This window comes from Filicampus tigris, chromosome 9 (genome assembly GCF_054856515.1).
Source record: "Filicampus tigris isolate MCC_2025a chromosome 9, RoL_Ftig_1.0, whole genome shotgun sequence".
NCBI lineage: Eukaryota > Metazoa > Chordata > Actinopteri > Syngnathiformes > Syngnathidae > Filicampus > Filicampus tigris.
Window position 1 is genome coordinate 16,652,592 of NC_141225.1, and position 15,409 is coordinate 16,668,000.

At 39.4% G+C, this 15,409-nt stretch overlaps 1 protein-coding gene across 1 annotated transcript; it reads left to right on the forward strand.

Moving 5' to 3' along the window:
* Positions 1 to 1,478: 1,478 nt before the first annotated feature.
* nr4a1 (nuclear receptor subfamily 4, group A, member 1) lies at positions 1,479 to 10,177 on the forward strand. Its single transcript, XM_086040502.1, has 7 exons — positions 1,479 to 1,623; positions 3,868 to 4,661; positions 5,908 to 6,037; positions 6,291 to 6,454; positions 7,403 to 7,605; positions 8,284 to 8,462; positions 8,558 to 10,177. Exons 2-7 carry the CDS (start codon positions 3,870 to 3,872, stop codon positions 8,818 to 8,820), a joined length of 1,731 nt encoding a protein of 576 aa, XP_085896628.1. The 5' UTR covers positions 1,479 to 1,623; positions 3,868 to 3,869; the 3' UTR covers positions 8,821 to 10,177.
* The last annotated feature ends 5,232 nt before the right edge of the window (positions 10,178 to 15,409 follow it).

The window sequence follows — 15,409 nt, forward strand, 5'->3', positions numbered from 1 at the left end:
GTTGACATATGGGCATTTACAGCTGTGGCTGTGCCATCCATTATGCAACTGTTCCGCTGACGACAATGCAGTACAATACAATGTATTATTTCACATCTCTTGAATTGGGAGCACCAGTACTATGCAAGGATTTCCTAGGTCAGTTCCCTACTGGTTGAAGTTCATACTGAGGATTTTGTATTTAATTCTAAAAAGTCATTTTTATAATACACTGATTTGTAATAAGGAGAATTACCTCACTGGCGTGTGGTGCTGACCCCAGATCACCCAGTTTAATGCTCTGTAAAATTATTTGGGTTTTGTGATGCCATGATTCGTTGTTATAAGTCTTTCCATCCTTACATCCATCCATCCATCCATACATGAGCTGAACAATGTAATGTTGGAAACGTTGAATCACTCCAAAAAAATGAGGAGGAGGGGTGGGGGGTGGGGGGGGGGTTGTGACTAAACCTTTTTTGGGAAATACAAAAATTGCAGTAGTGTTGAGCTAAACGGATTAAAGTTGGAACGGTTTAAATCGGTAAAAAAAATAGAAGTTTGAGGGAAAAAAGAAACCAAAAAAATCTTAATTTTTGTCTTTCACTTAAAAAAATAAATAAAAATAGCCGTAGGCTTCAGGTGAACAGTGTTTGAAATTGGAATGGTTTGAATCTGTCCCCCCAAAAAATGTAATTAGAGGAGTAAACCCCAAAATCTTAATTTTAGCTTTTATTTGGAAATTTTGAAAAAAATGAAGTCGGGATAAGATGAACAATTGGAAAGGTTTGAATGATTAAAAACCCATTAAAACCCAACATTCACGTTTTGGGAACATTCTGGTGCGCAGAAAACATGGAAACACAGTAATTCCAACCCCGAACCTCAGAATTGTGGAGCCGAAGTGATTACCACTATCCACTGTACCGCTCCATATAAATTGAATTTAAAATATTTTTTGGGGGAAATTTGTAGTGCTTATTTATTTTTTATTTTTTGCTGGATTTATAATGGGGTTTTTCATCGAGCATGAACTTCATGTGCATGGTTATCGTGGGTTATGTTATTGTGACTGTGTATAGCACACTGTCTAGGCATGCATCATAAAAGCTTTAGAATAAAAATAATATTTTTAGTTGAAAAGGTATGGCTCTCAGTGGATAACAACAAAGGATTACTTGGGTTTTATGTAAAATGTAAGACGTGTCATGAAAAAAAAAAGTCAGGCTTTTCTCCTTGCAAACAGCGGCAATTTTTTTTTTTACTGACGTCCATTAATAGTCCCACGTGAGCGGCAAGTTTGAGGTTTATATTTAGAGCGCGCGGCTCATGGGCGTTTGCGTCAGTGGAATCCCGTGAATGCGTCACTCAAATGACGTCTGTGACGACCGCCACGTGATTGGCCGTGAACCGGAAACTAGCCCTCCTCTCCTTCCCCCGTATTAGGCACGGTCCCGCCTTGTAGTCTCCACAGCATGATAAAACAAGGAGCGCGTGGAGCGTCCCGCGTGGATCTGAACTGATGCATGTATGCGTGTGTGTGCGCGCGCACGCGTGTGTGAGTGGGCGTGTGCATCAGCGGGGCCAGTTCAGTCCTTTGGAATACATGAACAACATCAGAATTGGGATATTTACGTGAATCAGGTCAGTGTTTGATGTATGTCACTTGCAAATATGCTGTTTGATTCATATAATCAATATTTGATATCAATGATAATGACATAATACAGGACTAGGAAAATCCTGCAAAAAACAAACAAACAACAAAAAAACATTTTGGTCCTCATGCAAATGAAGTAAATGGGAACATTTAAAGTAAATATCAGTTATTTTCTCTTTCTGATCAACACACTCAATAAAATACAGGGATTATTATGACATTTTGAGATGAACTTCAGGTTGTTGAAGTCTTAGAAGATGATGGAATTATGCTATGTACAGTATTGTACAGTTTTAGGTAAGCCTTTCTAGTCTCAACAAAATTCCCTTTAAAGTGAGTCTTAGCCCAGGTGTAAACAGTAAAAGCCAAGTCTTAACCTTCAAACCGCACTTTAAAGGTCTTTCATTCTGGGCCGATTGAAACGTCACTTTGCAACAATGTGCCCACAATTTCCCGAACCGGTCCCCAAACAGACACCTGTGCAAGGGTACACACACAAACACACACACACACATACACGTACATAACCAGGCTTTGCCACCCTTCCCATTTCACATGGCACTGGGCCCTTTCTGTAACACAATCTGCAACACTCCCTGGTTTAGTCCCTGTGAAAAAGGGTTGCCCTCCACTCAAGGAGTTTTTAAGAACATGACCAGCCAGTAACACAATATCTGACAGCATCTGACTGCTTCGCTCGGCCAACGGCTACACTTTCTAAAGAGGGCTGAGATGCCTTGAAGCCAAGGAGAGGGCACAATGGGAAATAAGGCATTCAAGGGGATAATAAAGGAAACAGAAGGCGGGTTAGAATTACTGACTATAGGGAACACACTGCAGCCTCTATGGACAAACAATCCTAGATCTTGTTTCAAAACAAAATTTTCCCATAGGAAATAATGGAAGCAGAAATAATCTTTTCCAGGGTCAAGTGTCACATTCGTTGAACCAACTAAAAACAATTTGATACAAAAATAAATTAACCACAGTTACAATTCCGACATAAAAGCAGCATGCAAAGGGACAGTGGGGGCAATGGGCCCCAGGCATCCACCTGAGGGGGCGCCATTTATAGCCCCGGCTCTTCGCCACCACTACCGTTGACTGAGTGGTTTTGGTTTTCTGAGTGGATGTGGTTTGTCGGGCATACATCAGATGCATGTAAAACAAAAAAAATATTACATCAGCAAATCCCCCACCCCTCACTAAAAATGTTTAGGTGGCGTTATCCACTGTGCTTTGCACCCCACTGAACTTGACAGAAATAGCCATCTCTGGCCTCGTGCCTCTAATTTTATATACAAGAAACCACCACACTTGAGAAAAAAACAACCAATCAGAGACAGAAGGCGTGACTTACAGGTTGTCAATCATTTGTCACAATTGCAAACATCCTCCTTAATCACAAAAGTTGTAATTGAATGGGATTTGCATAAAACGACGAATGTGATCACGCAGACAAAAGTATTGGGACATTGCTAGAGTTTTAATGCTATCAACATGCTACATACAATACTTCATGTACAATATCTTCCAGTGTATCTTCTTCTTCTTCTTCTTCTTCTTCTTCTTCTTCTTCTTCTTCTTCTTCTTCTTCTTCTTCCTTTTCTTTTCTTCATGTTTTCATAAGGGTTAGGTTGAGCAGCAAGTGGAATTAAAACATATATATATATATCATAGCTATAAATTACAACAAATGGTAAAATTGGTCTTGCACAAGCATTTATAAGTTACATTTTAAAGATAACAGCTCAAAAACCTGATATGCTAGAAAAATACCCCCCCAAAAAATAGATTTAGGGACACATAAAGCCTTCTCTGATTCAAATTTAATGTTGACCAGAGTAATTAGTGTAAGAAAAATGACCCGTGTCTTCTCGTGGATGAATATCATGACTTGTAATGAACGACATCAAATGAAAGGAAATTTGAGCAAATTTGTTATATTTGTAGAAGTGTGTATCAAACTGGTAGACATAACTCACAGCGATCCCTGTCTTATAGTTATGCTGACGCCTCGCATATCACTGTATCTAATGTACGTAGGCACTGAACTGCATTTGCGTGATTTAGTGCCTAACTACTCCGGTGTGGTAACTAAGATGTTTGTGTGGAACATGTGGCAGCGGTTTTGCATATGTAACATTTTCAAAGCATGACTGGACCTGACTTGTCTTTCAGCCGTGTTTTGTTTCACCTGTGCTAACTGAAGTCATTGTGTGCCCCAGCAATGCCCTGTGTACAAACGCAGCATGTATCCCTGACCCATGACACCCACTTCAGCTCAGACTTCTTAAACCCGGACCCGGACGCCAAACTGGCGATGGACATCGGTGGCCAGAAGGAGCAGCTGTCGACGTCGTTGTTACCCAGCATCAACACCTTAGTGGGAAGTGGCTACATAGGGGAGTTTGATGCTTTTTCCTGCAAGATTCCCGCCTCGCCTTCCACGTCTACAGTTTCATTCGGCCACACCTCAGTCGCTGAAAGTTCGGACTGCCAGATGCAGAACCAAGCCTACAAGCTGGATGACCTCCAAGTGTATGGCTGCTACCCCGGCTCATTTACGCTCAGCTGCCTTGATGAGACGCTGTCGTCATGCGGCTCCGACTACTACGGCGGTTCAGGGTACCCCGCCGCTTCGCCTCCGGCAACAGGCTTTCAGACACTGTGTGCACCTGTATGGGAGTCCCCTTTCAGCACCTACAATCCAGCCCCCCCGGCTGATAAGCAACCCTCCTTTTTCCCCTTCAGCCCCGCGCCGGAGCAGCACTCTCCTGTGCCGCCCCACCAGGATGTCCAGCTTGGTCAGGACGAGTCTTTTTTCATGTCCCCTCAGCAGCAAGTGTCTTCGCTCCATTGTCCCGTCATGTCCGTGGAGCATGGCGTCAGGCTCGTGGAGGGGTCCCCCAAAATCCACAACCCGGCTTTGAGCGAGGGCCGCTGTGCCGTGTGCGGTGACAATGCATCCTGTCAGCACTACGGGGTCCGGACCTGTGAAGGCTGCAAAGGTTTCTTTAAAGTGAGTGGAAGAAATGCACTGTAGATTGCATTTGTTCTTTTTCTCAGACATACAAACAGAAATCTATCTTTGATTTCATATTTGAATGTTAACAGCGCTTTAAGACACAACTCACTTCACAACAAGCAGCACATTAGCTGATTGTCACATGAGCAATCTTCCAAAAATATTTCTTAAAAAGAAAAGTTTATTGCCACTCCCAGTTGAAGTGTCATAAATCTTAAAACAAAGAGAATGTACCTGTACTTGTTGTGTATTTAACAACCACATAGCTTTTCCTTAATGCAGCCTGTTTACCTTAATACCAACAAACAATGCTAGCAAACAACGTAAAATGCCATCTACAGATATTTGAATACAAATAGTGGCGCAAACACATGTAGACAGACAATAAAAAAATACTCACAGGCATACATTCTTTATCCTCTCCAAAAAACAATTAATATCACTACAGTTTTTCTGACTCTGTTGTGAAACTGTTCTTCTTGTGTCTCTATATCTGTATTATTTAATAGTTTCTTGTTTTTTTTACTTTTTAAAATTCTACTTTACTTTTTTAAATTACACCATTTAGTTATGTCATTACTGTATTATTCATGACAGGGTATCAAACTCATTTTAGTCGCAGGCCACATCGTAGTTACGATTTCCTTCATAGGGCCAAATAAATGTTTGATCACCTCACCCCAAAAAAAATTATGTACAACTAGTTTTAAAATCATAGGCCAATAAAAACTTTGTTCAAATAGTTGTTTGTTCAATTATTATACATTTATTTTAAAAGAGGATGGTAACAAAAAATGCTTGCACTTTCACAGACAATTTGTAATTTTGTTATTTCAGCAAGAAACATGAAGTGGATGCACATAATTTGCTTTCGCGGGCCACATGAAATGATGTGGTGGGCCAGATCCGGCCCCCGGCCTTGAGTTTGACACTTGTTCGTATTAGATTTTAAATACCTTCGAAACTGCAAAAAGGGAAATGAGAATTACAGCAGTGAAAATAATAATATTATTATGAAACAATTCATACATTTTTATTGGCTGATGTTGTTTTCATTTATTGATCTACTCGGAAAAAAATCACACAATTCATCTCAAAGAAAGACGTGGAAAGTCCATTCAGAATATGCTTAGGTTACCAAATATGGTTCCTTGCCCATTAAAGTGCTACTACTGTAATTTTAGCATGACAAACAATCCATCAGTTGTCATATTGTTTTTTTTCCCTTCCTGATTGACAGCGAACTGTGCAGAAAAATGCAAAATATGTTTGCTTGGCCAATAAAGACTGTCCAGTGGACAAGAGGAGGAGGAACCGTTGTCAGTTCTGCCGTTTCCAGAAATGTCTAACAGTGGGAATGGTCAAAGAAGGTAAAGTAACGTCAACCTCGCTTTGAGTTTTCACTGATTTACGCATGATGATGGAGAAACCACGGTTTGTAATGACAATCTGATGAAACCAAAGCTCGGCATGAAAGACACGTTAGTCGAGATTTACAATGCCAGCTGCAGAAAGAAATGGATATACTGTAGCAGGTGTGTTTTTTTCCCCCAAGTGTGTTGTGCAACCATGTGAAGGACACAAGCGTGCAGTTGAAGTCTTCCTCTCATCCTTTGTACGTAGTTGTTCGAACAGACAGCCTGAAAGGTCGCCGAGGGCGTCTGCCATCCAAACCAAAGATGGTGGCTGAGGCTTCCTCCACTACCCCCAACGTCAACATCATTTCCTTGCTAGTACGCGCACATTTAGACTCCAACCCGACCATTGGCAAGCTTGACTACTCCAAAGTAAGTGTTCATGTCTTGCCGTTGTTTCCGGTTGCGAGTTTGCATGCAACCTTGTGTCTGCACTTTTACTTTTTTTTAAATTAATTAATTAATTTTTTTATGATCTATAGCTATTGTTTGATGGATATCCATTTTTAATTCTGGAGACAAGCCAAAAATTGATGCACACAATATTAAAATGCCTGAAGTCCCTGTCTATGAAATGCAGCGATGGACATTTGTTAAATAAATAGATAAACGAGGCGATTAATGATCAAGTAGTTCACTAATTGTTTTTTATTTCTTTTTTATTTTATTCGGATGGCAGAATATACCTCTGAATATTCTAAAACTCTTTGTCCATGCCAGTTTTAATGATATTCTTCACTTTGCCTCAATTGATTAAAGCAGCGGACAGTCAGCAATTGACCAAATTCTTAACAATCGATTATTCGATTGGCCAAATTGAAAAATCAAAGTGTTCTACCATTGTGGAGCTACGCTGCCAAACCAAGTTTCGTTTACATCCCTATCATGTTACACACTTGGCAGCAAATTGAATTTACCATAAAAATCAATGTAGAGCAATGTGAATATCTCAATTCTCGACATAAAAGCATACCATAAACATTTCTGAAAACCTACTGCAACAAGGCGTTGAGAATTTTGCCCCACTGTGACGTAACAGCGGGATTGGGGTTGACGTGGTGGCAGAAAAGATTTGTGTTTGTCGATGTGTCAGCTGCATGCAAGGATCTGCCCGCTAATTGACAATTCAGTGGCTTGGTGATAAAGTGCTGAAAAATACCGTCTAATGGGCGCCTGCTTTTTTTCCTCGGCTCGTCACAACAGATTAGCTCGGCGGCCGGCCATTATTATGGTAGCAGAATCTGTACTCGAAATTCATAATATAAAATAAAATATGCAAATGAGTGAATTTAGTATTGCTTGCCTCCTCTTGCTTCTCAGTACCAGGAGACAGTGGACAAGGTATCGGAGAAGGAGGATGCCGGTGACATCCAGCAGTTCTACGACCTACTTACTGGATCATTGGAGGTAATCAAAGCCTGGGCCGAAACCGTCCCAGGATTCTCCGACTTCTGCACAGAGGACCAGCAGCTACTTCTTGAGTCTGCCTTTGTTGAGCTATTCATCCTACGCCTGGCATACAGGTTGGCTGCATTTATGAACTAACAGTATGTGCATTATTACACCATATTGTAATAATACTAGGATACTACAGAAAAATAAAACAATGCTCATGGATAAAGTTCTGCAATAAAAAAATACTTTGTATTTCCCAAAAGAATGTATTTGTTTATCATTTCAAATACATGAGGAGAGGACCTTGAAAAAAAAAAAGAATCGCATATTAAATTTTTTCAAGAATATATTCTATGCAGGCCCACTAGTTGAAAATGCATTCTGATAAATATTGTGTTTGTGGAATCAGAGTTAATCCACTAGTTTTTAGGCATCTCTAGGGCGGCCATTTTGTCACTTCTGTCGACTGAAAATGACATCACAATTACTCGGTACGCATGTAATGACCAATCACGGCTGAGCTGTTTTCTGAAGCTGAGCCGTGATTGGTTGTTACCTGAGTCCTGAGTAGTCGGCTAAAAACGGGTGGATTTTGCTGCTTAACTCATATTCCACAAACGCAATATTAATCAGAGTGCCGTGTTTCAACTAGTGGGCCTGCTGGGAACATATTCTTGAAAAAAATATGTTTGGGTTGATTTTCCCCCTTTAAGGAGAAAAAAAAGGCAATTACATTATTTTCCAAAATGGTTCCTGCCTACTTAATACAGTATATCACTTCATTCCAATGACTTCCATTTTTCCAGGTCAAATCCAGAGAAGCACAAACTGATCTTTTGTAATGGCGTGGTCCTCCACCGACTACAGTGTGTTCGTAGTTTTGGGGACTGGATCAACTCCATCATGGATTTCTCACAGAGCCTTCACCGAATGAACTTAGACGTCTCCCTGTTTGCGTGCCTCTCAGCGCTCGTCATCATCACCGGTTCGGCCATTTTGTTTCCTTCTCTTAGTCAATCACAGTGCATCGTTTACATGCCAGGACAGCGTTTCTCATTGTGTCGCATCTTTGCCTCTTAGATCGGCACGGCCTCAAAGAACCCAAACGTGTTGAAGACTTCCAAAGCAACCTCATCTCATCCTTAAGGGAGCACGCGAGTGGAAATCGATCGGAAACAACCCGAACCCAGCCCAATTATCTCTCTCGGCTTCTGGGTAAGCTCCCAGAGCTGAGGACTCTTTGCACACAGGGCCTGCAGCGCATCTTCTACCTAAAACTGGAGAACCTTGTCCCCCCTCCACCTATCGTGGAGAAAATATTCATGGATATCCTCCCATTCTGAAGCCAAATGAACACAGAAGGAGAAGGAACGCACCTTATGTGATTTTTTTTTGTGGTTTTGCTGGTGCTAAAAAGCACTTTACTTGCCACCTAATAATGGGGGACCCTATCTACGATGGCTATCTTTAAACATGCATGCGGAATCTTTAAAGATTGGCACCCCATGGAACCATTAGAGGTGTAAAATAGCACCAAGCACTCTGAAGAACCACCACTGTGTGGAATGACGTCGAGTGAGATGTCTTCATGTTACGTTATGTACAATGGTATGTGTTTGGGTACTACAAAGAGAGCTGAACTGATATTGGTGGTCATATATTTTGAGTGTGCATTTGTCAAAGGACTTTATTGCTGTGCTAAATGTTGTCACGCTATGCAACTAAAAACGACGTTGGCAATTCAGTGTCAATGATGGTAGCTAAAACCGAACACACAAATCTCTTAAGGGGGTTGTCGCCCGTCGGTCCCACACACTTACAGACAAGTCACGCGTTGCAAGTTAAAATGGGCATTGGGCTAAAGTCGCTTAAAAAAAGGGAGGCACAACGATAGTTGCGGAAGGGCCAAAGTTTATAAATGTTATGATAAAACTGTATAGTTTAGTTATGATCCTTATGGCCTTAAATGAAAGAAAAAAAATGTTCCGCCATTACTCTATTGTTGCCGTTTCTAACATCTTTTAAAAGCATCCAGTTTACATACATACAAACACACAATTAGTATTGAATTGAAAAAAGTGCCTTTGCAAAAGCTCCTCAACCCTTCCAGTAAGCACTTGTGACTCAATGTCAATGTCATTCCTATTATCACAAACGAGACGATGACAAATTTGAATTCAGCCATCGCTGGAAAAGCTTTTGACAAAAAGTGCCTGTAGTGTGTGAGTCAATACAGTTGTACAAAAAGTATATACAGTAAGTAAAAGGAGGAAGTTTACAGTGTGGCTCACATGATCGAATGTCTACAAATGAATCGGTTATTCAAAAGACTATTTGAAGCCATTTTATAATTTGAATGTGAGGATCATGCATATAGTCAGACATTTCACCTTTTGATTTTTTGTTCCTTACACTGCTAAAATGAACACTTACCCGTGTGTTTGTGTCTGATAATGGATTTCACATTGTTCTATTATGTGTCTCCTTCTTCTTATTTGACCCTTGAAGTGAATCATGCGAATACCTTGAAAAATATCAACGGGATGTTTGGAGAAACTGTGTACAGCTAAGATCTACAAACAATGTTCAACCCCAGAGATACAAAAGACTCCATTCTCCATTCATGGAGAAAGGAGATTTTCATGACGTGAAAAGTGTTCACATGGAGTATATTTGATAATAAATTCTGAAAATGTGTTACCCAGTGCTTTTATTTTGAGGTTCGAATGTAAAATGAACTTTTGTTTTTTCATTATTCAAAAGCCATGTTCCCATCAAGTGTAGTGTGAAACAACATAATGGTCTTGTTCTGATTCATTTTTGTTGGGACCTAACAAAATTATTTGAATTGAAATAATCCAAGACACCTTCATTTACTGTATTTCTAAAGATGCATTCTCCTCAAGTATATTAAAAAAGAGAGTATGCCTCTTCCAATTCGACAATGAGAGGTTGCACTTATATTCATAGTATGTTTTGTATGCTTTCCATTTCCTGCATGAACACATATTCATTCATTCTAAATTTTTCATTGTGATATTAACATTATTTGGACAACACAGTGCTTCACTTTTTCCATATTTTGTTATGTTACAGCATTAATCCAAAACGTATTACATTTATTTTCCCCTCGAAATACTCCACACTGTACTATATAATGACAATGTTTAAAAAAAAAAAAAAGGTTTTTTTTGGGCAGGAGGCAGGTTACACCCTGAACTGTTGGCATGGTATCACGTATAGACTAACAACCATTCACACTTTCATTCACACCTGGGTCAATATCACCATACAGTGCCTTTGGTTTTCCCAACAGGATCCCTCCGTCATCATGAAAATATAGCAGAATAATGGAGAGGGCTAAACATTTGCACACATACAAGTACAATGTTAAGTCTTTTTTGTTTCCTTCATTTTAAACCACTTTTATTCATTGGATGGATGTGATTTTGGCATGTCTCATACATTGCTCTGCTAACTAAAGTGCATGTAATAAGTGGTTATTAAATTACACTAAATAATTTGTTTTGCAAGGTTTTATTGTACACAGCAAGCGATTTGATAATAGGAGTCAATTTAATCATGCATATTCTATTTTCATGATCATACTGATCATTTTCCAAGAGTCCTTGAAATTGCTGTCCACCCTGTCATAATGGGGTAAGTGACTCTTGAAGAAACCCTCTGATATTTCAGTGACAAGCATTTTGTCGTTCTTCAATTGAGGCTGAAACAGTAGCAAATTTTCGTATTATGTGTGTACTTGTATGTTGTCAGTTTTACTATGTCCACTCTGTCGTAGTGAAATCCGTTGGCATTTCGAAATGTATTTATTAAGCAGTACAGAGTCAGCTTGCTTTTGCTAAGTGACGATCCACCACGTGCTCATAAAATGTGGCCACAAATGTCCACCCTGTCATCAAACTCACAGACAGTGTTCTGCTGTTTCCAAGTGCGTTGTCTTCTTTCAATTAATTTATGAAAGGTGGGAACTTGACCAATATTGTTTCTGATATCATGACATACTTAATGCAATGAATATGGAGTTCAATGGAAATTGTCACTTTTTCTTGTGTGAAGTGGGAATGTCACAAAGGCACCTGATGGTGCTATCGACGCACCTGTGTACAATTTATAGTCTTCGTTTACTTGTATGTTTTTGAAATGTGGGAAGAAGCATGCAAACATGCAAACTCCACACAGGAGGGCCCGAGTCGAGATTCGAACCACTAGTCAGTGAGGAACATTAAAACCAGTTTACCTCTACTCTAACTTTGTGTTCAAGAACGTTACTGACTAGACATTAGGTTTACACTGACATAAAACCTTCTGTGATCTACTAAATGTTGTCAAACCAGCCATGTCAATAAAGCATCTTCCTCCCGACCAGAGGAAGAAGACACTGTGCCGCTGTCCTCATCCACGCGTTATTTGATCCTACTGTACACTGAGATATGGTCGTCTGGAGCTTTGCTGCTGGCAGACTGCATGGAAACAGGGGCAGAAAAGTCGAGGAGGGACTATGAAAGTTAGCTTGCACTGACAGTTTTCTTCATTTCTTTATCAGACCAAATCAGATCCTCGATCATCACTTGGTGGCATAACTATTTTGACTTGAATGTTTGGCCATTCGTCCAGATTTGTGTGGACAGAGGTCATATTTTCTCTGTTGGAACGTACGGCAAACGTGTTTGAAAAGCTGAGGTCAATGTCTTTCGTAACAAACACGCCCAAGCATACTTTTATGGACTTTTATGTCTCTTTTAAGTTTATCCATTTTGGGCATATGATGTTTATTTGAATAGTGAACTCTCATGCCCCCCCTGCACTCACCGTTTAATTAATTAATTTATTTTTTTCCAAAAGTGGAATGGTGTCATCTGGATTTGCTGTCTGTCGCTCAACTTTAAAACTCTGCTCTGACATACAACACTCAGCAGTCGGACACAAACTGTAGCGGTACACTCTGAACCGCACATGGAATTATGTTCGCACTGAATGTTTATGTGCATGCATGTACATGTATATGTGACTTACTTGTCATAGCGATTTGTTAAACTTTGCATGAGCATCTTTTGTTACAGCCAAATGCGGTACAAAAAAAAATGTATCTCTCGATTCAAAAGTGAGGGAGTGGTGGTTGCGAATTTTCCACTTATGCTTATTTTATTTTAACATCCAAATATATCTCACCGAGCAATAAGCTTTAAGATTGAAATAACGTTGACAACTGGCCACAATTTCGCACAGTTTGCTTCAAGTTTTAACCGTATCACACAAAACCCCATAGAGCAAATCAATACACGGTAATGCCGGTAATTAATACTAAAACTTAAAATTGCAGTATTGTATGTCAATAAAACTGAATTTTCTTAACGCTTGTTTCTAAGTAGAACTCCAGAAAGCACATTGCCAATTCACAAATGCAATAAATGAAAGGAGAGAGGCAGCAGTAACAAACACAGGCACTTTAAGGGTCAGCTTTGTTATTACAAATATAAACATTTACATTTATTGCTATGTATTAAACATAAAATACTTTTGTAGTCACTACAGTGGTGGGCCAATGTGTATCCTGACATCCCACACGACTTGCCAGATGGATATTATCTTTTAGATTCATTTCAAATGACTTAGCGAACCAAATCCCACGAATTAGCATGCAGCATTTGCGTATTTGAGAGAGAGGCTGCCGATATTGCCGGAGTGAGTTGAAAGCTAATAGATTTGTTCGTGAGGATGTTGCACCTGTTGTTTATTGATGGACTGAACTGCAAATAACTTGGGGAAGCTGCTTTGTATTCTTTGGGGACATTGCTGCATTGAATTATTCCTCTTTCTTGTCAAACCTACAAACGTGCACGTTTTACTGCCATGGCGTATTGATTAATACACACGTATATTCGTACATAGGTGCTCTCTAGTTTGAAGCATGGCTGAGTGTTATTGAGTGTGGAAAACCCTCTGCGAGTTTATTTATAGCCGGCCATTGTTGAGCCCATAGAAACGTCTGTAATTTGATCTGGCCTCTCTCACCGAGAGAGTCTGCTGCTAAATGACTTGGCAGACGTCACCGGCCAAGCCATCCCTGTGTACACCCCACATCACCAGCTAAAGCTCTTTTGCTCCCCTATGTATTAACTTCTAAGTGAATTATCATTCTCCAGTGGAGGATGGGTTGCTGGGGGTCTGTTTGCACCTTGCTCATTAAATGGCTCTTGTTGTCATGTCTTTGGTGTAAATCTAAGAGTTTGACAGTGTTATTTTCTACTCTTCCTTTTGCATATGCCCTGATGATTGTCATTTTAAGGAGCAAGCCATTAAGCATTAAGTTTAAGGCTAATCTGTAGTAAACTGAATTCCAAAATTCCAAACGGACAACAAACCTCACTTAAAGGCAGTAGAAGAACAATGTGATTTATTCCAGGCCATCAGCAAAGATCATGATGATAATGTAAAAGTGAGAATTAGATATTCAGAAAATATATGAATGGACAAATATGATGATGTAGAACTGTTGTACAAGCAAAAATAACACTGACTGACCATTTTAATAAGCCCTACTCTTGCTCATTCAAATTTTCTGCAGTCAATTTAAAAAAAAAAATTCTCCAGATAGCAAAAATTACCAGAAAATTGGCCTTTCTAATGTTTTGTTATAGTACATTGTTGCCCTGTCATGTTGATAATTAAAGGACATAAACACAACAAGTTACATAGTATGCCTCCATACAATTGAAGCCTGTTTAATTACTTATAATATTAAGAGCGAAAATGGGATAATTCCCTGTATTTCACCACATTTTGTCATGTACAAGTGTACAATGGCTTCATAAAGCTCACTTTGTCTATTGTATATAATATTTTGAGTTTTAATTTATTGCTTTCACTTGTTATATTATTGTTATGAAGCTGTCATGAAATGGGCTCTATAAAAAAGTTGTATTGTATTGTATTTTGATTCCCGTGGAGCACAAATAGCCCAAGCTTTGTTAGTGTGGTTGAAAAGTAAATCTCGTAATTATGAATTAGTATCTTGTAATGATGACTTACTATAATTAGCATCTTGTAATTATTAGTTAATGTCTCCAAATGATAACTTAATAACTCATAAGTATGACTTAGTAACTCATAATTAAGAATTTGTATCTCTTAATAATTACTTAATTTGAAAAATTCTCATTTGTAGCTACATTTTATCAAAATTAATTATTTTCACCTGGCGGAAATTCCATTTTTCACTTTGTCGCTTGAAGTTTTGTGTTTGGCTAACATTGTACAATGTGGAACTGATAGATAAGAAAATATAAATTAGAGTCCAAATGTTGAATGTCAGTTGTAATGTAGTGTGGATAGCCTGTTTAAAAGAAGGCTTTTTTTTTTTTTTTTTTCAAATTGTAATGTCACAGCTGCTTGAGAAGCACAGCAAGAGATAAAAAGGATATCTGTTTCAGAGTGTGTTCATGTGCGCTTCTCACTATGTTGGAAACTTCTCTCTGCTCAGCCAAAAAACCTGAGAATGTTACAATTATAAAACGAGATTGACAGGACAGATCGTGTTGCACTGGCAGATGACCGTTCCTGGCCCAGAAGTTATTCACAGCAAAGCTCCCCCACCACCACTAGTACACACATATACACACATGCACACACTTCAGAGAGCCCCCAACACAAGGATCAAGTGCAATGCAGGGTGGCAGAGTGCATGTGTGTGGAAGGAGGGGTTCAAGGTCAGAACAAACACATGGTGTACAAAGCAGCAAACACAATTGGTGGTCTGAAGGATAAAACAATCAAATAGAGGGATTCATCCAAAATGAAAACGCTCTCCTAAAATGGATTTAAAGCATCTTTGACCGATATGTATTTCATATCTCCAGCACATTTACATAACTCTTCAAAGCGACGCATTCTGTTTACTTCTTCTTGAGT